Here is a 24,982-nt window from a genome sequence, read left to right as displayed (position 1 = left end):
TCTCTCTTTCTGCAAATAAGGATACTGAGGCCTATCATTCTCCCAATCCATCAGCTCAAAACATGAGTTATATTAGACTCTTCCCTCTCCTCCACCATTCGCATCCCATGAATTTCTCAGAACTGTTTATTCTATTTCTGAAATTATCTATCATTCTAATCATTAGGTTTTTGACTGACATATTGTACTATTGCCTCTTTTTTTGCAATTCATTAAAGTCCCAAGATTTTTTTAATGCAAACTGTCATCCATCCATGAGTACTCAGACATAGACTTCTACAATGTTGTTTTTTAACCCAAATATGGTACTTCACACTTATTACATTAATCCATTTTATAGGCTTTGGCCCAGCTGTCAAAATTCTGATTTTGCCATGCCCTCAATAAATTTGACAAGCATAATATCTATTCTTTCCTCCAGATCACTGAATGAAAGTCATAGATGACGGAATCCATTGATGAAAGCATACTATTCCAGACCATCCTCCAAAATGACACTAATTTGTTAATTATTATTGAGTACGGTCATTCAAACAGTTCCAAATACAACTAAATTTACTATCATTTAGGATATCTGTATCTCTATCACTATATCTTGTCTACTTGGAAAGAAAAGGAGACTGTTGAATGCTTTGCTCAAACCAAAGTATATGGAATTTCACTGTCTACCAATCTAATGATCCTGACAAAAAGCTGAAATTATATTTGACATATTCCTGATAAAGTCATGCCAACTCTTTATCATTGATTCCCCTTCTAAGCACTCATAACCATCTCTTTAACATTTCATTCTAGAGTTTTGCCCAGAATCAAAACTAAATTGACATGTCTACAAGTATGAATAAGCTGCCTCTCTTGTTATCATAGTGTAGAATGCGCGCGCGCACACACACACACACACACACACACACGATTTTTCCAGCACCCTATCATGTTGTGTATCCAAGCCTAATGACTTTTATTCACTGAGGGCATCTAGGTACTCCCCTAATACCTTCTTACTTATTTGAAATTTCAACTCCCTGCTAACAATCATCTTTATTCTATCCTTCCCAAGCAAATAAGTTGTTCTCTTTGGTAGAGAAAACAGAAGCAAAATAAGATCTTGGTAGTTTAGTCTCGTTGGAATCATTTGTGTTCATATCATCCCAGTTCCACCCTTGAGATTGTTCCATTATTACTCTTGGACCTTGTAGAATTTTTGACCATGGGATCCTACCTATGTACTATCTGAATTCTTTAAAATATACTACCCCTGAATCTAGGGTAGGCAGCTAGGTGGCACAGTGGATAAAGTGCCAATCCTGGAGTCAAGAAAACTCATCTTCCTGAGTTCAAATCTGGCCTCAGATACTTACTAGTTGTTTGATCTTGGGAACATCCTTAACCCTGTTTGCCTCAGTTTCATCATCTGTAAAATGGACTGGAAAAGGAAATGGCAAACCACTCCAGTATCTTGTGACCCCAAATGGGGTCACAAAGAATCAGACGTGACTAAAATGACTTAATGACAATGATGAAGCCTAAAGTGGGCATCATACTGTGCCCAGTTTTCCCCTTCTTGTCTATCACACATCACTTCCTGACAAAATTCCTGAGGTGGGGTGGGGAGGGTGTGGTCTGATTCAGTTCAGTCTGATGGTTCAGGCTCAGGATCGGAACAAAATAGCCCATCTGACACTTAACAGCAAAGAATACTCAGCAAGGATACAGCACTGCTTTAGATAGATGCAACCCTCTTCATCTCCACCAATAATTAAATTATTTAAGCAAGTCAAGAATATATCTTTACTTTTAGCATAGACAAGATTATAGCAGTCATCCAGAGAGTTGAAGCTATCCAGTACCATTGTGTTGTGATGCCACATGACAAATTTATTAACTATTTCCCAAATTCATCATCCATGTCTTCCTTCAGGCCCGGTGTATTACTTTTGCCACACCATCCTATTTTTATCTATATTTACCCTCAACTAATTGCTTTTCATAATGCTTCTTCTCTCTAGTTCTCAGATTTCTTCATATAAACATAACTTCTTAATATATTCATCCAATCTGTTACTTTTGAATAGTCAAAAGTCACATTTTATTGTGATTTATTATTAATGATACCTATTAGGTCAGAATTACCTCCTTACATGAATATTTATATTTTTCCTTATCACCAATACTCTGTACATATCACAATACTCTGTATATATCACAATATTATATACATTCATGTATAGACAGCTAATAGTAGTACATGAATATGACATGTAACTGAAACATAAAACAATAGAAATCAAGTGTTCAGAGTATAAAAAGATGTATATGAATTGATTCAGTGTAAAGTAAGCACCTCCAGGAAAAACAATATATACAGTGACTACAACAGAACAAGAAAAAATTAATTATAATGACCAAGTATGGCTCCAAAGAAAAGAAAAGAAAATGAATCCCTCCTATTTTTGCAAATATGGGTAGCAATAGATATGGAACATGAAATATACTGCCAGACAGTTTATATGTCATTAGTTTTGCTGGACTACTTTTCTCTTTTTCATTCTTTGTTACAAGAGATGACTTACTGGGTAGAATAGCTGGGAAGAATATATTCAGAAATTAAGGTGTTATTAAGAACAAGATACATAAAAAACATGAGATATCAGTGAAAATTTTAAATAAAAAAATAAGGAAAATATAATTTGTTCCCACTTGGATTATAAGAATAATGGTTATTGGGCTCTCCATCATATCTCAGATGTATTTCCTAAGAAGACCCTCTTCATATCTGGTGATTATTTAGCTAGTTTGGTATCCCTCAGTGAGAATCACCAACCCTAACAAATTCTCTCTTCTTCCTCTGAACAATATTGGATGACCTTTCTCCTAGTGACATTATTGAATTCTCAGCATCCCTATACAGAGCTCTCCATACCTCCATCAGACTCTCACTACCATTTCTGCCTATTGAACTTCTTCTCCATCTCCAAGATGCAACCCAGGTGTTACTTCTTCTGTGATGTCTTCCTCAATTTTTGTGTCTAAAAGTAATCCCTTCTTCTTTTACTCTCTGAACACTCTGAGCTCTCCTATCTATTTAACTATTTTCTAACTTGCATTAAACTTATCCATATACTTTTCATATCCCCTTACAAGATTGTAAGTAATTGGAGGGCAAAGACCATTGTTTTTCATTTTTGTAATCAGAACCCAGCACAGCACTTTGAACATAATTGGTGCTAAATAAATTTTCATTGAGTTAAATGTAATGGGGACCTGTGTATACAAAAAAAATAGTGTAGATGTGGATTATAAATACTGATGCTTTGAGAAGCTCAGATAAAGAGCTAAAGCAACTTATCAGACCAGAAATGACATAGTACACACACAGTTTGTATTTAGATGTTTTTCTTTTTGTTCTTTCCTCTAGTTTGTGTTATTTTATTTATCTCCATGTTTGAAAAAAGTGAATTAACTAAGATTTGTTATTAAATTTTGGCTTCAGGGCAGCTAGGTGGCACAGTGGATAGAGCACCGGCCCTGGATTCAGGAGTACCTGGGTTCAAATCCGGACTCAGACACTTGATACTTACTAGCTGTGTGACCCTGGGCAAGTCACTTAACCCTCATTGCCCTGCAAAAAAAAAAAATTATATATATATATATATTTAACAAGACACAGAAAAATACAATGTAACATAGGCAATGTTAATTTTTAAGTCTTTTTTTCAGAGAAATCAAAAATTTTCAAGAAATCAAAAATGAAAGCCACATGACAAAAGAGTAAATCGTCCCTGCTTTTTGAAGAGGAGAAGGAAAAGAAGGAGAAAAAAGAAGCACCTTGTATTCTTGCCCTTTAATCTTGCCTCTGGACTCTGGAAGAGAGAGACTGAAAACTTTGTATAGCTCTATCCCACTGAAGTCCAATTCACCAAAAAGTCAAGACATCATCATCATGACGTCATTGGTCCTCTTCAAAAACAAAGAACAACAAAAATGTTAATATTTAGTTTTCTTAAGTCAATATGCAGCTGCAAAGATACTAAAACCCCATTTCTCTTTGAGCTTGGCACTACTGATCTAGAGCATGGAATGCTCCCCACAAAAGGCAGGCACAAGCAAAGTGGCCCCTGGAACAAGAAAATTACATATTAGTGGATAATACTCTCTACATTAGCATCTTGAAGTGAGGGGGTGGGGTAGGCAGAGACTGCAGTGAAATAGACAATAAATACAGGATGGGATGGTACAATTCTCTAATCTCAAGGATTATTTAGACTGTAAGTAGTAGCTACTCAGTAAATACTTGCCTCATTACTCATTTACATGCATAAGGGTGGTCCTCCCCTGCTCAGCTCTAATTTCGCCCTGACCCACAGTAAAATATCCATGCACTGTATGCAGCCTGTTACTTTACTAGGCAGATCAGGAGTAAATTATGGATTTGAAGATGTCATAAAGTCTTTGGTTGTCCTGAGCCCTAATTATCTCCCCAGCCCACCCTATAGAAACGGCAAACTCTTTCCTATAAACCTAAGTAAGGAGAAGCATAGAACTGAAGCGGCACAAAGCTTTCCCCCAAAAGATCTACTTATCACCTCTATTCCTGATGAACTGATGATCACATCAGTCTCTTTTAGGGTAAGCATAGACTAAGAATATCCTAGTCATTTTTCCTCTTTAATTACAATTTTATATTTTTCCAATTTCCTACAAAAACAATTTTAATATTTGTTTGTAAATTTTTCTAGCTCCTAATTCTCTCCCCCCCGCCCCCAAGGCAAATGATTTGTTATACAAGTCTTTTTTATCCAGTTATTTCTTCACACGAAGGTCTAGAAAATGTTGGGGTTTGGGTTTTTTGGTTCGGTTTTTTGCATCAGCGTCCTGACTTCCCCATCTTAAATTCCGAGGATCCTATTCAATCTATACAACACCCCTGGGTACACCCAACAAATCCCTTCGCTTCTTGGGACGTCATTTTCTCACCCCCAAATACATGTTTCAGTTCCACATCCTACAGTCCTTCATCAAAAGTGCCAGCGACCTTTGTAGCGCTCTCTTTCGAGCTGCTGCAGCGCCATCTACCGGCCCCATGTTTTCTGACTTTTTTAAGGGCAAGAGGGACAATTAAAAGAGAGAGAATTGCTCATTCAAGAATTTTAATCCTGTCACCCCTGAAGCCCGCGACCCTTTGCAGCCCCCAGCCCATTCAGCAGCCTCCTTCCGTGCCCTTGGGACCGAGAGAAGCTCCAGCAAGCCTGGGCTCCGTCTTGATGAAACCAGGCGCGGGCCCTCCTTGGCCTCGGCGGAGGCTGCAGCCGGTTTAGGGTTTCAGCTCCTCCTCCAGGTCCCGGCCTGCCGACTCTGCCCCGGGAACCCTCCAAAATGGAGCCTCTCGCAGGGAATCCATTAAAATGCTCCATCCCCAAGGCCAGGGTGATTGCCGTTCTGTTGTCGATGGTCCTGTGCTCAGTAACCTTGTTCCTGCTGCAGCTGAGATACCTAAAGCCTAAAATCAAAGACTTTTATTCTTTTGAAGTGAAGGACTCGAGAGGAAGAACCGTTTCTTTGGAAAAGTACAGGGGCAAAGTAAGTTGCATGTTCTAATTTTCATTTATATGCCTTTCCGTATACTCTATGTCCTCTTTGCAGAATCAGCTTGTTCACTTTATATCCCGTAATCTCATCTCTGGGTTAGGAGGGATTCATGATGGATTTGGTTACTACTATCCCCTCGCCTAGGTCTTAAGGCGTTACCCCAGGGGGAACTGTTAGTCCACGTCGGTTAACCCCTGAGGAATGCAATATTTGAAATCTCACAAGCCAAATTAAGTTTGGTTTCTCTTTTTTCATTTTTTAAAAACTAAAAGAAGCCTTTTGGATCATCTAGAAACTAACGGGGGGGGGGATATAAGGATGGGGATGGGAATGCAGATGGGGGTGGGGGTGGAGGTGGAAATATGAATTGCTAATAATGTTATTTAATGAAAATGAAGATACAACAAAAAGAACATTTTTACTTATATCACTCAAACTTTAAAGTGTCTCCTTTGGGTAAAAACACACCCAATATTTAATGTCAGTGATAAAGTGCCATAAACTGTTATCTTTTTATAAATATTTACTAAGAAATGTAAAAAAAAAGAACTGCTTTGTCCGATGCTGTAGTCCCCGAAATTGTTTTTATTCTTTGAACTTGCAGTTCTTATAAAAATATATGCTTCACTCTTTGGTTGGATTTTCTCTTTTTCCCGGAGGCATCACTGATTGTAAACGTGGCCAGTAACTGCCAGCACACAGACAGAAATTACTTAGCGCTGCAGGAACTGCACAGAGAGTTTGGATCCTTCCACTTCAACGTCTTGGCTTTCCCGTGCAATCAGTTTGGAGAATCTGAGCCCCGCCCCAGTCACGAAATAGAAGCTTTTGTCAAATCAAACTATGGAGTAACCTTCCCCATTTTCCACAAGATTAAGATTCTAGGATCTGAAGGAGAACCTGCATTTAGATTCCTTATTGGTAAATATCATCCTCACTTGTTTTGTTTTCTAATTGTCTTTCATTTTTGAGATCAAACCCCTCCACTCCCACACCTGAATTCTCTGTTTTTCATTTCAGAAATGTTTTATTAACAGTCTTACAAAACAATCATCTCATCCTATGTGCTTTGCAAACCGTAAAAGCACTTTGTAAACAGTAAAAGCCCTATGCAAATGTGAGTTTATGTTATTATACTTAAATATTTTAAGGATCGTTGACTTCATTAACTCAGTTGACAAACATAAATGCGTCCACACATCAGTAGGTCGTATTCATCAGTTGCCATGGTCTCTTAAATTCACCACTTGATGGCCAAGAAAATAACCTCAAACTTAGCTCTGCTGGTCCTCGGACAAACTAAAACACAGTTCATCCTGAACTTGGTAGTACCTTGACAATTTATAGCTATTGGCAAAGCTTCTTTTATGAAGTACATTTATTTCAAGAAAGATTTCACCTTGCAGATTCTTATTAGCATAATTTCACAAAATGTTTATTCAGCCCAGGGTTACCTCCATGCCATGGTAAGGCACTGAAGAAAAGACTTTAGTGGAGGATTGTTATTATTACTAACAACAATTCTTAGTAAATTGTGTTTCCCCAAAATTAGTGCTTCATTTTCTTTGGTAGGACAAGATCTGATGTACTGGAAATTATCATTTAATTCAGTAGCATTGCTATAGCTATGCAAGATATTTCATGAAAGATTTCATCTTGCAAATTCTTATTTGCATAACTTCATAAAGCATACTAGGAAAATACCTCATTGTTCCATTTGCATATGTCTAAAGAATGGTCTCCATTGAGACCATTTCTTTCTCCAACTTGAGACCATTCTTTCTCCAATGAGAAAGAAATCTCATTGATAGTTTTCCTGCCAGGCACAAAAGCCTATTTCAAGTCTAATTTCAGCTTGGCTCTCTTCAAAAGCTTGATAGATCCAAAGTAAAGTAGCTCTCATGTTTGAATTACCCAATCCTATATTGTAACATTTTTCAATATGGCTCCTTGTGAGCCATATTTAAGCACCCACTGATCCATGTTATAAGGGAAGCACCAGTTCTATACATTCTTCCATGGCAGTGTAAGACCTGACATCCTAAAAAGCAAACATAATGACTATCTAGCAGTGTAGACAAAAGAGCCAGGGTGAGCACTGTTATTATTCAATTATTGGTTGTAGCCCTCAAAATATATGTGAACAATGTCAACTCAATAATCAATTTTTTTCTGCCAGCCCCTACTATGTGTTACACTACACTGTGCTAACTGCTGAGGATGCACTGACATAAAGAAAGTCTCCATCCTCCAAGAGCACCATCTTCTGGAAAAGACCAATTAGGAGGCTACTACAATAGTCTGCATGCCTCTATAAATTTAACATTTATTGAATTTTTATTCTATGCAAAGCAGCATTAGGCGCTTTAGGAACTATAAAGATGAACCACAAATTGTCCTTGCTGACAAACCACTGACTGCCATCTCTTTGACACTATCTTCTATTAACACAGTGTTTCCATTCTTCTCATTCTAGTCCTCTAATCATTTCTTCCATGTCTCTTTTACGGGCTCCTCTTCCTCCTTCTATTCCCAAAACTTGGACCTCCACTGATGATCTCATGCACTCCCTAGGCTTGTTATCAGCTCCCTATGGATGGTTCCCAAGTCTATAATTTTCCACTTACTCCTAGACATCTCCCATCTGGACATGCTACCAGCACCTCAAACTCCACAATTGTAAAACTAAATACTCGTCCCTTTGCCCCCAAAATCTACAACTCCTTGTCACTTCTTTACAATGTCAGACCCTAACTCTTTTTTTTGCAGGGCAGTAGGGGTTAAGTGACTTGCCCGGGGTCATAAGTGTCAAGTGTCTGAGGCCAGATTTGAACTAAGATCCTCCTGAATCCAGGGCCAGTGCTTTATCCACTGCACCACCTAGCTGCCCCTTCTTGCTTCTTTAAATTGGTGACACTACTACTTTTCTAGTTATCACCTCTCAACTGAAAAATTGTAAGTGACATCCTAACTGACCTAATTCTAGCATCTTCCTGTTTCCTATCACTATACCTTCCCTGATGCCTCACGCTGTTTGTCATTCTCCTGACCCCTTAACCTGGCATTCAGAGCTCTCCACAGCCTGACTCCGGTCTCCTTTAACACAAAGTCATCTTCACATACTATGTTCCAACCAGACTGCCTTCCTCATTTCCCCTCTTCTTGTCCTACTCTCTCCCCTCTGCCACCTGGAATGGACTCCTCTCCCTAACCTTTGCCTATTAAAATCATTCAGGCCCAGCTTAAACACTACTACTACGGGACGTTTTCCCAAATTCCCCCTGCAGGAAGTGATTGCTCCCTCTTCACATTTCTCATTGCATCTTCTTGGACCTCTCCTTTGTACTCACTATATATTCTGTTTGGGATTATAATTATTTACCCATGATTTCTATCCCTATACCAGGAGCTCTTGATGCTCATTGACTGTGTGATGTCTAATTTCATGTTGGTATCACCAGTGCCAACATGTTCATTAAATTGAAATTGAATTGAATATAATAGAAAGCTAAAGGTGTTAAGTACTAAAAGGTTTATGGGAAGTATTATGGAAAATTTTAAAATTACATCTGACTTGGGGGTCAGGACAGGCTTCGTCAAGGTGGTAGTATTTGAACTAGACCTTTAATAGCAGATGGAATGCCAATAACTAACTATTCTAGATCAAGTAAAGTTGGTAAACAAAGACCAAGAGTTAAATATAGGCTATATATAAGGAATGATGGAATAGTTCAGTTTTGCTGAACATTGGGTGAATGAGGGAAAGTTGAGAGTTGGAACAGTAGGTTGGGGCTAAATCACAGTGAGCCAGAATGGATTTTATTCCCTAGGTAATGGGGAACCATTGAAATTAGGGAAGTATGTCCCAGAAAGATTAATCTGACCTCAGTTTGTAGGCTATATTCAATGAAGGAGAAACAAGTAATAAGTGGAAATAGTGATGGAAAGAAGGAAATAGATGCAAGAGATCTTCAATTATCAGCCAGCGCTGGTTTTATTGATAATTTCCAGTTTTGTTGTTTTTACTATATCCATGTAACACTCAAAGGCCAATATTCAGTTTTATCATATTAGATCAACAACCTCCATTTACAATCCAAATCTTTGAATTAATCCTAATTTTCATGTCAGAATTATACTAATATCCTTTCCCGTTATTATTCAAGTACTTTCTGAAATCCCATTGCTCTAGAAGTCTTTCCCTCAAAGAATTAAAAAAGTTATGCTGATAAAGATAAAATCTACTTCAGCATCCCCTTTTTTCTAAAGAAGTATAGTTGTGGGGCAGCTAGGTGGTGCAGTGGATAGAGCACTGGCCCTAGAGTCAGGAGGACCTGAGTTCAAATCCGGTCTCAGACACTTACTAGCTGTGTGACCCCAATTTCCTCACTTTAAAAAAAAAAAAAGAAGTATAGTTGTGCCAATGCCCCTCATAGTAGCACACAAGATTCTTTAAAAGTGCCAATGTAGTGGAAATTATTTGGTAATACTTGTATATTCTACAATCCTGATTTAAGACAATTTAAACATTAACCTATTTTAAAACATACTATATAAGATGCTGTTTTTGTAAACCTTGTCATTTGAAATGCATATATTGTTGTGAGTGTGGGGTGGGGAAGAAGGGATGGCCCTAGTGCCAGCTAACTAGCCACATGGGTGCCTGTGGATTCCAGCTAGGTGAGATAGCAGGAGTTTGCTCTGACGTCAGGCCCAGACTCCTTATTCCAAAAATACCTGATGGGAATTAATTTTCATATCTTTCTCCTGAAATAAATTCTGTTTCAAATTGGAATAAATTTTGTTCCTAAAAAAAAAAAAAAAGTGATGTTGATTCAAGGTTTGCTTTGAAGTCAAGCAAAGTTCTGGGAGCAAACAAGTTATAAAACTTCAAATGCAAGTAAGAATTGAATCTTTTAAAGTTTTGAGCAGGATGGACCTAATAAAGCAGCATCTTAATTCTGAGATCCTTGTATAATGAAAAGATTTTTGCCACAAACTGTTATTTTATGCTTTGAAACCTTTTCCATCATGGACATTTTTCCATTCTGCAAGCTAATTTTAAACTAGGTTAACCGCAATAATGGATTCTTCTATGCCAATTTTTATTTGGTCCTTGCATTAAGAAATGTTTCTTTATATGTTGTAGCTTCCCTAAGTTAGCCAATTAGGTGGACCCAAATGATATTCATCCATAAATATAAATACCAAATTACTTTAAATAAATGGCATTAAGAGGCAAAAATTCCTTTCCTACTTTAAAAAAGAGCCTGACTTTTGAAGTTTTAATTACATGCTTGTAATTGTTTTCATAGCTACTATATTCTTTAATATTCCAAGCAACTTTATATTGAATATACAAATCAATCCACAAATTATTAATTACCTAGTTAACAGAATCATTTATCAATTAAAAATGAAATAACTGAGCGAGAATAAAAAATTTTCTATTTAAATGTATTCTTTCAAAATGAACTATTTCATTTCACCCCCTAACAGATCTATCAAAAATCAATAGTATACTGGGCAAGTCACTTAACCCCAATTGCCTCACCAAAAAAAAAGGGGGGGCAGCTAGGTGGCGCAATGGTTAGAGCACTAGCCCTGGAGATTCAGAAGTACCTGAGTTCAAATCCAGCCTCAGATAATTGACACTTACTAGCTGTGTGACCCTGGGCAAGTCATTTAACCCCAATTCACTCACACACACACACACACAAAATCAATAGTATAGGGACAGCTAGGTGGCACAGTGGCTAGAGCACTGGCCCTAGATTCAGGAGGACCTGAGTTCAAATCTGGCCTCAGACACTTAACACTTACTATCTGTGTGACCCTGGGCAAGTCACTTAACCCCACTTGCCTCACAAAAAAGAAAAATCAATAGTATATCAAGATCTGGACAATTCAACTCTTTCCTAAAAGAGTTTGACTAACATTATTACAGACTCAGAGCCTGATTTCTAAGTCCTCAATAAGGCAATATTTAGTTGTTAGGGCTCTATGCCTCTTTTAATTATCCTATATTTGCTTGTCTTACAAACCTCTGAAAAATGTAAATTCTTTGGGGGCAGGACTGTTTTTCATTTTTTGTCTTTATATTCACAGTACCTACTAGCACAGTGTCTTACCTTAGGTTTGTTGAGTTGAAATTAATTCAGTGGAGATTGTGCCCAAAATTAAGCTGAAGATGTTGGCTTACACTGAAATTACATTAAATTATCTACTGATTTTTTTGTTTTAGATTCATCAAAGAAGGAGCCAAGGTGGAATTTTTGGAAATATCTTGTCAATCCTGAGGGTAAAGTTGTGAAATTCTGGAGACCTGAGGAATCCTTGGAGGCCATCAGACCAGACGTGGCAGCTTTGGTTAGACAAATCATCATTAAAAAGAAAGAAGACCTTTGAAAATGTCCTTAAGCATGTGAATCTAATGCAGCAATGAGAGTATCAAAATGTCTAAATGTCTAAAAATCATTCCAACAGTTCTGGAATCCAACTAAATGTAGTCCAAAAGGATGATGTCTCTTAAATACGTGCCAAGTATATATTGTTGATTTCCTCCCCCTTCCCCTCCCTACCAAAAAAACAAAAACAAAAAAGATTATTCAGGCTGGGCATAAAGTCAAAAGTAAATATAGCCAAAGATCCATCAGAAAACAGTAAAAATTCTTCATCACCAAAGCTCACTACTGTCCATTGAACAAACATGAAACTTTTTGATGGCTTGTAATTGATGGATTAAATACTGACTACCCCAGAGCACTATGTAAGGACAATTAAATTTGAACAACATATAACTAAAATGTTTTATTGTCAGTATTAGCAGAAAAGGGGCTCTGGAGGTATTGTGGGGTATAAGATAAATGTGCCATCTTATGCATATTCAGATTTGTAAATAAAATTTTTATAAATAGAACTCCTCTGACATCTTTTGTTCAGTCATGTTCAACTCTTCATAACCACATTGGCAAAGACACTGGAGTAGTTTGCCATTTCCTTCTCCATTTCATGGATGAGGAAACTGAGGCAAACAGGATTAAGTGACTTGCCCAGGGTCGCAAAGCTAGTAAGTGTCAGAGGCCAGATTTGAATTCAGGAAGATGAGTCTTCCTGACTTTAGGTCCAGCACTATCAACTGAGCCATCCAGCTACCCCTCTGACATCCTAGTATATTTTATTATATTGACAAAGTTGTCTTTACAATTTTTATATCATGCTATTTAGGAACTTTATAAATTTTAATAAATTATTAGTCATTTCCCCAAATTTTCCTAAAGTTCATCTAATTCCACAAATGGTGCTTATGTCTAGCCCACACCTAGGATTTGGTGAAAGTATATAATGACTGAAAATTATGTCCAAATGTATATATAATTATTCAAACCAACTAATTGCAGATTGATTATTTCTGTTCTTAAGGGTAAGATGGGCACTTGGCATGTAATATTTGTTGCTTGATGCTAGGCCATTTTGATGGTAGGGAGTGGGAGAGTAGGTGGGGGAGCAGCTCAATCCCCAAATGGTTCAAATGGTGGCAGAATAATGTCAGGAATTCTAATTATTACAGAAGCCTTAATGTGGCAGTGCAAAAGTCTGAATGGAATGATTTCTCTTCCCAAATCAAAATTTATAAATTTTGTCAGACACGTCATAGTCATGTTCTAACCAAGTAATCTACCCCTAAACAGTAACACAGCCATTCTAAGTATGCCTTCCTAGTACATCAAGGGAGTGGCAAAGTGGGGACTAATGGCCAAGAAAATCACTAAAATTTGGCTAAGATGGAGGGGACGGCATCCCTTTTTCTGGCCTGGCTTCATTTTGCTCTCTCTATTCTAAGGCATGTCCTCACTTATGAAAGTGAGGATTCTGGGTAAAAATGGAGCCAGTCTTGCCACCCTGCCATTAAGCTGCCGGCTCTGGATTCAGTACAGGCACAAGAGATTCCAGGAGTGGTCCTACACTATTTTGAAATGAAAGTTCTTTCAGGCTATTTGTAGAAGCATGCCAGCATATGTTTAACTTCATAGACTTGCAAAATAAAGATTTTTCTAAAATAATTTCCATTTAAAGGTCAAGACTTTAAGATCTCTTTTAAAAGAAAAACTCAGAAATGGCAGCATGTTATGATAGAAACTGCACTCTAAATTACTGGTTTCTGAAGGACAGAGACTTTGTTTGTACTTGACCTTGTCGTCTAAAAAGAGTTCAGGCTCTACCTTTATTTAGTTATGTGATTCTGGGCAAATCATTTACACCCTTCTGGGTCTCAGTTTCCTCATTTCTAAATGAGGAGTTTTTGAACAAACAATCTCTAAAGCCCCTCCTCAGATTAGTTGGATGAATTTTGACTATAATGATATTTGAAGCATGATAATACGATTCAAATGTTTCATATGGAATTCTTTCCTTTTTTTTCTCTTTAATATTTATTTTTCCAATTACACATAAAAACAATTCTTATCCTTTGTTTTTTTACAATTTTGCGTTCCAAATTATCTCCCACCCTCCCTCCCCTCTCCTTTTATTGAGAAAGCAAGCAATTCAGTAAAGGTTATACATGTGCATGCAAAACATATTTCCATTTTAGTCATTGTGAAGGAGAACACACACAAAACAAGAAAAATATATTTTAAAAAGTATGCTTCCATCTGCATTCAGATTGATGCAACTCTTTCAAAAAAGCATAGGGCATTTATAGATCTACCCAACACATTGAAGTTTATCCCTACATTAAGACTCTATCTGCAGTGGGTAGAGGATATGGATAGGAACTGGATCAAAGCTTTCACTAGTTAAGGGAACTCCTGGATGAGAAAACTACCTCCACCAATACAGATTGGCACCTTCTCTGAAACCTACGGTCTTAGAGAAGTGCCTAGAGGCCCAAGAGGTTGTGACTTGCCCAGGGTCATGTAGCCAGTATGTTTCAGTGATTGAATTTGAACCTTCTTGGCATCAAGGCTAGCTTGCTATCTGACTTCACAACAGAGCCACTCAATTTTATCTGCAGTGAAATACATTTAAATTCCAGGCTTCTAAAAAAAATTGTGAGCTCTCTTCCAGTCACTAAGCCCAAAACGGTCCTATCTTATACTTAATTCCAATTTCCCTTCTATGGAAAAACACACACACACCCCACTGTCCTCCTTCTGACCATTACCCTTACTCTCACTGATTTCTTTCCATTCTAGTCTGAACCCAATAGTTAACCAATTCAGTACCACACCCTTCTCTACCTTCGAATTTCCCCCTTCCTTCTGTACACCCCTTGCCAAATCTCAGTCCTTCCTTAGTCCCACCATCTTGCCTCCCCCACTCCTATTCACTTCCTGCTGAACAAAACAGAAGGAAGGCACACAACAGTACTGAGCACATTATGAATTCATGTTATCCAACTTTAAATAGGCCCTCTGTGTTGCAAAACTAACCTATTCCTCCCTAATTGGTTCCCCGCCTTTCTCACTTCAGAAGCTATTCCAAACCTTCTCTCCTCACATCTCTTACAATTCCTCTTCTCTTTCCAGCTAAGGATCTTGCCTCTTAGTGTGCTGAAAAAAATGAGACCATTAGACATGAGCTCTGTCTGTTCCCCTTCTCAACTTTAAACACTTTAACATCATCCTTCATTCTCTCCTTTACTCTACATTCCCTAACAATGAGGTGGCCCTTTCCCTTGCCAGTACTAATCCCTCCATATTTGCCCTTGATCCAAACCCCTCCCATCACCTCCAGGAGATTATAATCTCAATCATCCCTGCCTCTCTATCCTTCAACTTCTTCCTGTCTAGTGGTTTTTCCCCTATGGCTTTCAAATATGCCCTATGTCATAATCCCCTCTCCTGGAAAAAAAAATCTTCACTAAATCATACCATCCACTCAAGCTATCTGCCATCTCTCTTCCCTTTCTCAGCCAAACTCCCAGAAAAAAAGATATCTATGGGCAGCTAGGTGGTGCAGTGGATAGAGTACGGACCCTGGATTCAGGAGGACCTGAGTTCAAATCTGGCTTCAGACAACTTGACACTTACTAGCTGTGTGACCCTGGGCAAGTCACTTAACCCTCATTGCCCCCCCAAAAAAACAAACAGACAAACAAAAAAGCTATCTACAATTATGCTGGTCACAGCAATGTGGCTCTCTTACAACTGTACTGTAAGACAGAAAAGGTTACATCCCTCTAAAACTAAGCATAACAAAACATTTCTCCTGTCTCAACACTCAGGAAACAAGAAAACTGGCTGTCTCAGTGTTCTCCATTGCTGCCTAAATGGAGGTGAGAACACCAGGGTACTCAGGAGAAACCATATAAAGGATTTTATCTCCTTTCTTTATGCAAAAAATACTACACAAAGCTACAATTCTCTTGTGATGAAAGATGAACAAAGTAACGGCCAAAGTAACTTTAATCAGGGTTAAGAAAAAGTATTTCTTCATTAAGCCTGATATAAATATCTTAAAAGGAATTTCAAAAGAAATACCAAGAAATGTCACATCATAAGTGCTGTAAACGATTTGCTTAAAACTGCCCTGATGAAAGAACATGTGGAAATGTGGAAGTGTATGCAGTTGCTGGAATTATGAAAACAGCTAACTAACAATACACTGCCCAATCACCACACACATATACTACAACCAGACTTTGTCAACTAGCTTTTCACCAGATCAAACAAAGAATGATCTTGTCAGGAGAGAGAGAGAGAGAGAGAGAGAGAGAGAGAGAGAGAGAGAGAGAGAGAGAGAGAGAGAGAGAGAGAGGAAGGAAGGAAGAAAGGAAAGGAAAGGAAAGGAAAGGAAAGGAAAGGAAAGGAAAGGAAAGGAAAGGAAAGGAAAGGAAAGGAAAGGAAAGGAAAGGAAAGGAAAGGAAAGGAAAGGAAAGGAAAGGAAAGGAAAGGAAAGGAAAGGAAGGAAGGAAGGAAGAAAGAGAAAGAAAGAAAATGAAGAACATGTAGACCAAATACAAGTATAAACTGTTCTAAAAGAAATCCAAACTCATTTTATTATATTCAAATGAATTCATTCATTATAATAGAGATAATGCTTCACATTCATGGGATCATGGTTGTTTTTTTTTAAGTGAGATTTGATTCAAGGAAAAAAATGAAAAGAAGAAGCCATTAGCCCAGAACAAGGCTTCTTAAACTTTTTCCACTTGAGGCCTCATTTTGCCTGAGAAATTGTTATGCAACCCCAAGGTATATAGGGTAAATAGAATAGGCATATATAACTCTTTACTACTGCCAAATTTTTGAAGACCCTCACCCCATATTCAGTTAAGCAGGTTGAGACCCACAATTTAAGAAGCTAGGACCTAGGGTATACAAGGGAAGCTGTAAACAGGGGGCCAGATTCAACCCTCTGCTTAATTTCATCTTGATTTTGGAGTAGTGTCATTGGCAACAGAACTGCTACAATCCAGAAAATGGTCTTTCATGCTCTCCATCCCACTTCTCCATGTGTGGGAGCTCATCCTGATGTAAAGTCTCTAAGTCTTACAAATAAAGAGTAAAGAGCTATGAACAACAATAACTAGATGCTAAGCCTCCCTCCCTCTCTATAGACATGTCTCTCCCTTTACTTTTTTCTTTTCATGGCTGTTTTTCTCACCCCCATTCCTCTTCTGCTTATCTCACTTTCTCTCCTTCTCCATCCCCCTTTTTTCTCTCTCTTTCTCCATCTTTTTTCCTTAACCTTCTTCCCTTCTTGTGACTGTCAGAATTAAAAGATATTTTAAAGTGTTGAATAAAAGTATTTCCTGTAATTAATTTTAAATATGTAAAATTCACATGTATATGCTTCTTTCATCTGATACATTTAGACAATCTTGGTTGAAATTTTCTAGAAATATTTTAGCCTTTCTATTCAAATATCATTATTTCCTAAATTTTTAAGTACTAGCAAATAATTTATTTCATCCTTTAGACAACTTCAAAAATACTAGTTAGAAACAAAAAATAATTAAAATAGTTCCTCAGCAACTATCAAGTCATTCATTAAGTTATAATTGTTGGAATTAATTGTTCAGTGATAATAAAGGGGACAGGTGAAGTACATACAGCACTGATCCTGGAACCAGGAAGACCTGAGTTCAAATCTAGTCTCAGACTATATGTAGCTGTATGACCCTCCAAAAGAAAAAAAATAAATGATAATAAAGACCGAAATAGTAAATCACAGCACCACCATTTTCCTATGTCACCTTGATAACAAAAAACTAAAAGCATGGACATTTTATTTGTCTATGTCATGGCAGATGCAATAGGACAGCAGTTGCATGTTAGCTGGTGCATTCAGATATTCAACCAGCTAACAATACACTGCCATCCCATCACAACCAGATAACCAATGCTTTTCAAAGTCTTCTTGTTGATTTCAATGAAAAAGATGAACTAGTCCAGGAGCAAGTGGCAGTGTAGTCGTGACTGCTAAATTGAACCCAAGCAGCCAGCTTACAGCACACTGCCTACTTGACCCAGGGAATGGGGGCAGCACACCAGGGCAAAAAGTACACTTACTAGGGGCAGCTAGGTGGTGCAGTGAATAAAGCACTGGCCCTGGATTCAGGAGTACCTGAGTTCAAATCTGGCCTCAGACACTTGACACGTACTAGCTGTGTGACCTTGGGCAACTCACTTAACCCTCACTGCCCTGCCAAAAAAAACAAACAAAAAAAAGTACACTTACTTGCCTTAGAGCCAAAGGACCTTGGTTCCAGTCCCGACTCTGCTATTTCCTATCTGTGTGACTGTGGGTAAGTTTGTTCCCCATTCTGGGACTCTGTTTCTCATCCATAAAATGGGGGTAATTATCTTTGTGCTACGTATTTATAAAGCTATCATTTATTTTGCAAATAAATAGGAACAATTACCACCATAGATGGTGGATAGTTGTTTTGGGTAACATTCCAGTATGAAACGATAGAAATTTACTAACAACTCAACAGCTTTGTTACAAAATGGAGAGAAGAAACTTGCCCCACCCACCCCCACCAAAAAAAAAATACTAATTGTATTTGAACATTGTGAGATTGCTCAAAAATAACTTCATCTGGACAGTAGAAAATGTCCAGAACAAGTCATCAAAGTACTTACCATTAGCTTCTCAGAACCAAAAATGTTGATAATGGGAATTGGATTTTATATAACTGATGTTTTTAAAGTCACCTCAATATATTTCAGTTTCATAAATTACTTCTACTGACTATCCAATACGTGTTTCAGCTATATTTGTCAGGGAAAAATCCATGGATCATGGTGATTACAAGTTGAAAATGATGCAACAATGTGTTAGGGGGTGTTTTTTACTGACATAAAATGAATATTTAATTTCCTTTAAATATTAAACATTACTAATATTACATGTAACCAATGGCCCAGCACTCCAATTTTGGGCCAACTAAATTTAAGTCAGAGGTTGGGATGATAGGCCAAGCCTTTATGTATAACTGAAGAGATATTTCCAGCCTTAGTTTTCACTTGGAAAGGGAGTATGGTATAGTAGAAAGAACACTGGGCTACAAAGATAAACTAGGCAGCTTCTCAAAGTTTTCAGCCTATACCAAATATATTTCAGCTTTCATTCGGAGTCCATAAGATAGAATCATCTCCATGTTGTTCATTTAGTACATGCTGTAAAAGTTTTTCTCACATTATACATGATATTGGCTAAATATTTCATAAAGTATGGTGGACATTTCACAACTAGAGATAGAGGAATACTGAGAAAAGAGATACAAACATATAAGCAACATAATTAAAGGGCAAGAAACTTGAGTCTAGGAGGAACAGTTAAACAATCAGACTTGAGCTGGACATTGCAACTCCATGAGAGTCGAGATTTGCTATTTAAGATCAAATATTTTGGGACTGTAAATTGGTAAATGTTTTGAGTTTTGAATTCAGGTATAGTTGTCTGGTTAAGACTATTAATTGTTTTGTATCCTCTAGGAAAGCACTGGAAGAATTTTGGAACTAAAGGTAAATTATTTGGTAAATTATTGTATGGGAAAAGACACGGGGGGGGGGGGGGGGGAAACAGACTTGAGCTGGAAGGCATGCAAGAGATCATGTACTCCAATTCCATTTAACCTTAAACTAACATGAAAGAAAATTTGTGACTGAATGGCTTACTCACACTGGTAACCAAGGATCCCCATGACTGTTCAAAGAAATAAGAAAGGGAAATCAGTTAACTTCTAAACCCTTGATTCTACAACTTCTCCCAGAAGCCCACAAGATGGCGGTATATCCACTCTTTTTTTAAAATCTGATGATGGTGACTGAAATAGGCACTGCACTGAGCATTAGAGATAGGGAAAAAATGGTTTAAAAACAAACAACAACAACAACAAAAAACATGATCCCGGCACTCAAGAAGCTAACATTCTAATGAGGGAGACAACATGCAAATATGTGTGTGTGTGTGTGTGTGTGTGTGTGTGTGTGTGTGTGTGTGTATAAAAACAAGATATGTTCATAAATGGAAGGTAATCTCTGAGGGAAGGCAAGAGAACTAGAAGGGACCGGGAAAGGCCTCTTGCAGAAGGAAGGATTTGAGCTGTGGAAATGAGGAGGGAGAACATTCCAGCCATGAGTAACAGCCAGCGGAAAGACAGGGAGATACTTGAGGTGACAAGATATGGAGTGTCACATTGGAAGGGGAATAAAATGTAAGAATACTGGAAAGGTAGAAAAGGACCAAGTAGTGAAGGGCTATACAGAGGATTTTATATTTGATCCTTGAGGTGATAAGAAAATACTGGAATCTGCTGAGGCGGGGAGGGGAGTAGGGGTTGGGAGTGGGGGTAACATGGTCAGACCCTCACTTTAGGAAGATCACTTTGGCAGTTTGTTATAGTCCATGACAGAGCCTTTAAGGGCCCCCAATAACTGGGCATAGCCTGAAGAAAGATGTAGCAAAGGGAGGGGCAGCTAGGTGGTACAGTGGATAGAGCACTGGCCCTGGAGTCAGGAGGACCTGAGTTCAAATCCAGCCTCAGACACTTGACACTTACTAGCTGTGTGACCCTGGGCAAGTCACTTAACCCCAATTGCCTCACTAAAAAAAAAAAAAAAAAAAGATGTAGCAAAGGAGACTGAAAAATCGGTCAGGCAGACAGAACAGAACCAGAAGAAAGAAGCATCACAAAAACTTAAGCGAGGATGAGAGAGCAACCAAAAGCATTAACAAGAAGAATTAGAGCATAAGAGTAGAAAAGGATAAGTAAAGGTGTTGAATATTGCATGGCTTTAAGGAGAGAAGGAGCTCCAGATGGAGAGGTCCTATTTCTCAATAAAGTAGGAAGTGAGGTTTTCTGCTAAAATAGTGAGGAAGGAAGCTAAGAAGATGGGTTTGTAGAAGCCACACCAGAGAAATATATGACAGAATGTGAGTCAGCTGGCAGTGCAATGCATGATTGACACACTCTTGCTTTTCCTTTCATAACTGATAGATATGGTGTCCAACAATTGCAGTTTTACCTCTCCAAAAGGCCCAATTCAACACAAACCACCTGCCTCAACAGGGAAAACAATACAGTCCACTCATTGGTTATTGTATTATTTTTAAAGGTTTATTGGTGTAGATGTTAAAAATTTGCAAAAATATAATTTCCTTTTCTTAATTTCTCCAAATTTACAAATATATTTTAGAAAGAAATCTGAGTTTTCATTTTTCTTCTTAACTATCATACTCTCCTGGGTGGCAATTGCAAACCTCTCTGCCCTCAAAACTAATCCTACCAACCTCTCTTTCAGCAGAGAACCTCACTTCTGGCTTTCCTACAAGGTTATCCTCCCTCTCTCTACTTCATACCTCAAAGCCTTGCAGTATTTATCTTAACTCACCCTCTTTCAATTAGTTCTAATCTCAGAGATTTGAAAGTCCTTCTTTCTAGGGCTAATTCATCTACTTTTATCCTTGACCTCATCCCTTCCCATGTCCTTGGGGTGTTTACCCCATCAATTATTCATGAATTTATCTACTGGATCCTTCTCTATTCTTCACAAACAAGCTCAGATTTCCCCTATGCTTAAAAAAAACTTTCCCTTGACCTCAAGTTTTTACAGCTAAACTCCTAGAGTGGTATACACCCACTGCCTCCATTTACTCCTCAATCCTTTCCAGTTTGTTTTGACCCCAGTACTCTACTAAAAGTACTCTCAGAGGTGGTCAATTATCTCTTCACTGCTAAATCCAATGGTTTTTTAGTCCTTGTCCTCTTTGATCTTTCAATAATATTTATCTTTCTTTTCTTAGAGATATGTCTTCCCTTGATTTTTCTGGCACTGTTCTTCCCTAGTTCTCTCTCTGCCTGACTGCTTTTTCTCAGTCCAATTTGCTGAATTATGTCCTATCCCTTAAGTGTGGGCATCCCCAAGATTCTGACCCACATCTCTCTTTTTATACTCTGTCCTTTGGTTATTTCATCTACTTTCATGAGTTGAGTGATTACTTCTATGCGATGATTCACAGATCTATATATCCTGCCCTCGTCTCTCTGTAGACCTCTACTTCTACATCTGCCTGTTGTACATCTGTACCTGTGTCCTGACAGCATCTCAAACTCAGGTTGGCCAAAACTGAACTTAAGATCTTCCCTACTAGATCTGTGGCAGCCACTCCAAGCTTCTCTATTTTTATTGATGACATTTACCATCCTCACAATCACACAAGTTCAAAATCATAGTCACATTTGACTTTACTTTCCCTGAACCTCCCCCTCCACATCCAATCGTTGCTAAATCCTATCAATTCTACCACTAGCAGCATCTTTAAACCCATTCCTTCTATCTACTCATCTGCTAATATCCTAATTCTAAATCTTACTATCACTTGCCTGAATTATTTTATTAGCTTCTAATGGGTCTTTCCTGCCTCTAATTCTAATCCTGTTTCTCTGTCTCTGCTGATCTCTGTCTCTCTGTCTCTCTTAAGGCTGCCTTTGACAACCAAATGAAATCAATTTATGTGACAGTACTTAGAAAATGTCAAAGACCATGATTGTTTGTCTCAAAGGGTTGAGAGACTATATAATCACGAATAATGGGGGGGGAGGTTTGCATTTGTACCCCCGAAAAAGCACTTTTACTCCTAAGAGCCTGTAAAGTAGATAATTCAAGTATTATTCCCTCCATAAAATGATTTGTCCAGTCATACATATCCTCATTTTACAGATAAGAAAACAGGCTCTGAAAAGTCAAATGGCTTTTTCATGATAGTAAATAATAATAGACAAGGATTCAAAGCTGTGTCCAGACACCAAGTCCAGCTCTCTATCCAGTATATTTTATAGCCTAAAATGAACGCAAGGGATTTTTAAAAATAGAACACACAATTTCTACAACACGTTTTAATTTTAATCTTTAAAAACCTTATTTGGTATAAAGGCAAGTGATAAAGATAGAAAATTCAGGACACTGTATTGTGTTTTCATCTTAGCCTAGATTTCCTGCGTTTCCTAGAATGCCATCCCTTGCCAGATTACACTACGCATGAACTCTATTTTCCTGAACCACAGTAAACCAGCACTGGAAACTTACCTTGCTAATCTTCTGTAAGCTTTGATTTCCGTTCAGTTTAATACCTTTTGCAAGCTTCTTCATGACATTCTCCTTTGAAAATATAAAACATAATGAGAGGAAAGTTATTTAGGATTATAATCACGTTCGGTTTTGGTTATCTCAAAATCTGAGACCGTGCCGAAAAAACCATTAATTTAAAAATAACCTCCAATAAAGCACAAGAAACAATGTAGAAAGCCCAAACCAAAACTAGAAGCCAGTTTAGCATTTTGCATTTATCCCAGTCCCCAGAGTAATAATCCTCTGGCTACAACCCCCTCTGGAAGCCAAGGTAAGGAATGGAAGGAACATACATCACTCACCCACAAAATCTCTTCTTCAGTTCGGACCCTCCGAGAGGCGAATCGCTCCAGTTTCCACTCCATCACCGTACAGGCTCAGAGCCCACCTTGGAGGCTTTCCAGCCCAACCTGCTGCTAATACCTTTGACCCCTTTCTGGGCTACCTATTCTCCCTCCTTCCCCAGACAAGCTCGCGATCCTGCTCCACTTGCTTCTCTCAAAGTGCCTCCTAGTGAGCCTTGCCCGAGGCTGTTGAAGCTCGGGTTTAAAGAGACAGAGCGAGCGGCAGCCAGAGCGGGAATTCCCCTCTCCGAGTCCTCATTGGGTGATTATACAGTGACGCGTGAGCACAGGAGGGATTCCCCCTTCGCCTAGAAGCGCGGCAGGCAGACGCGGGACCGCGGTTGCGGGGAGACCCTGGAGCTCGCTTTGCCCGCCGCAGCCACCGCCTTCTCATTGTCTAGGGGCGGAGGCGCGGCCAGGGGCGCCAAGGCTGGCCGGGCGGGGTGGCGGGTTTCGGGGCCCACAGGGCGCAAAGAAGTTCTTAACAGCTGCAAGAAGCGAGAAGTTTGGCGGGCGAAGAAGCGGGTCCTGAGGTTTCACATCACTTCAGTTTAAAGAAACATAAACACTATCGCCCGACCCCCGCACCTCGGGGACTCTTGTCGCCCGCTATAGTTCTAGGGGATCTGACTGCTTCGGAGAACTCTTGTCGATTTTATATTAAAAATCATATTTCTCTAACTATTGTTTTGAAAATTGATGTATACTCTGTTTTTGCACTTTTTAAATCATTTAATGCAAACTCAATTTAAGACAATAGTCTTCCTTTCTTTACTTCTCATTTCATGATGCCTACCCACCAGAAGGGGATCTCTAACTCCCTACCCCCAACAAAACCCATAATCACCCAAGGTGGAATGGGATTCCCATACTGTTGGAGAATAGTATAATGGAAGCATCTTTCCTTCTTTTGACCATTGAAGAAGCGATCATTTTCTCTCCAAAACTCTGTTCATCTAGCTATAGTCGATCCAACCACTGTTCAGAGATAAAAAGTGATGGAGGGCCGGATACTGGGGAGCTTATGACAAATAGGAAAGGACAGGTGAAGAAAAGTAGCAGATACAATTATAATAGGATACATGTGTGTATGCACACACACATACATACATACATACGTAATCTTGGGAGTTTAAGGGAGGAGATATCAGGAAAGCAGATGAAAATGGCAGCCAAAAAAGACTGTGTAAAGGAAAAGGATCTTAATCTAGGAAGAAAAGAGATGTATCTAGTGGTTGGAGTATTACAGGATGTCTATGAAAGCCTTCTAAAAACAATCCTATTCGTTCCCATTCAGCCCCATTTTAATGAACGCTGATTTAAGGTCCAGTAAGCAGAGGAAATCCTTGGCCCAATTCGCTACTGTAAAGATTAAGCCATAATAGAGATGGGCTATCCTAAACGTCAAAGGAGTTTTATGTGTGTGTGTGTGTGTGTGTGTGTGTGTGTGTGTGTGTGTGTGGTCAA

The 24,982-nt window shown here is 38.5% G+C and overlaps 2 protein-coding genes across 3 annotated transcripts in view; one reads left to right on the top strand and one right to left on the bottom strand.

Moving 5' to 3' along the window:
• CDC20B (cell division cycle 20B) overlaps window positions 1–23,536 on the bottom strand; it is a 66,809-nt gene extending 43,273 nt beyond the window's left edge. The window contains 2 exon segments of the mRNA XM_043976048.1: window positions 23,130–23,201; window positions 23,474–23,536. Of these exon segments, the coding sequence (XP_043831983.1) occupies window positions 23,130–23,201; window positions 23,474–23,536 (135 nt within the window).
• Window positions 5,096–12,105, top strand: GPX8 (glutathione peroxidase 8 (putative)). 2 transcript variants are annotated; one of them, XM_043976049.1, is made up of 3 exons: window positions 5,096–5,577; window positions 6,246–6,507; window positions 11,831–12,105. In XM_043976049.1, the coding sequence occupies exons 1-3, from the start codon at window positions 5,374–5,376 to the stop codon at window positions 11,992–11,994; spliced, it is 630 nt and encodes a 209-aa protein (XP_043831984.1). In that variant the 5' UTR covers window positions 5,096–5,373; the 3' UTR covers window positions 11,995–12,105. The 2 variants fall into 2 exon arrangements, with proteins under 2 accessions (XP_043831984.1, XP_043831985.1); XM_043976050.1 differs by lacking the exon at window positions 6,246–6,507.
• Window positions 23,537–24,982: the final 1,446 nt, after the last annotated feature.

The sequence above is a fragment of the Dromiciops gliroides genome, chromosome 1 (assembly GCF_019393635.1).
Source record: "Dromiciops gliroides isolate mDroGli1 chromosome 1, mDroGli1.pri, whole genome shotgun sequence".
NCBI lineage: Eukaryota > Metazoa > Chordata > Mammalia > Microbiotheria > Microbiotheriidae > Dromiciops > Dromiciops gliroides.
This window is presented reverse-complemented; position numbering and strand designations above follow the sequence as displayed.

Coding starts and splice junctions, on each gene's coding strand:
- GPX8 (XM_043976049.1), top strand. CDS start 5,374: ATGGAGCCTCTCGCAGGGAATCCATTAAAATGCTCCATCCCCAAGGCC. Junction 5,578..6,245: donor TGGAAAAGTACAGGGGCAAA/GTAAGTTGCATG, acceptor TTTTTCCCGGAG/GCATCACTGATTGTAAACGT. Junction 6,508..11,830: donor TGCATTTAGATTCCTTATTG/GTAAATATCATC, acceptor TTTTTGTTTTAG/ATTCATCAAAGAAGGAGCCA.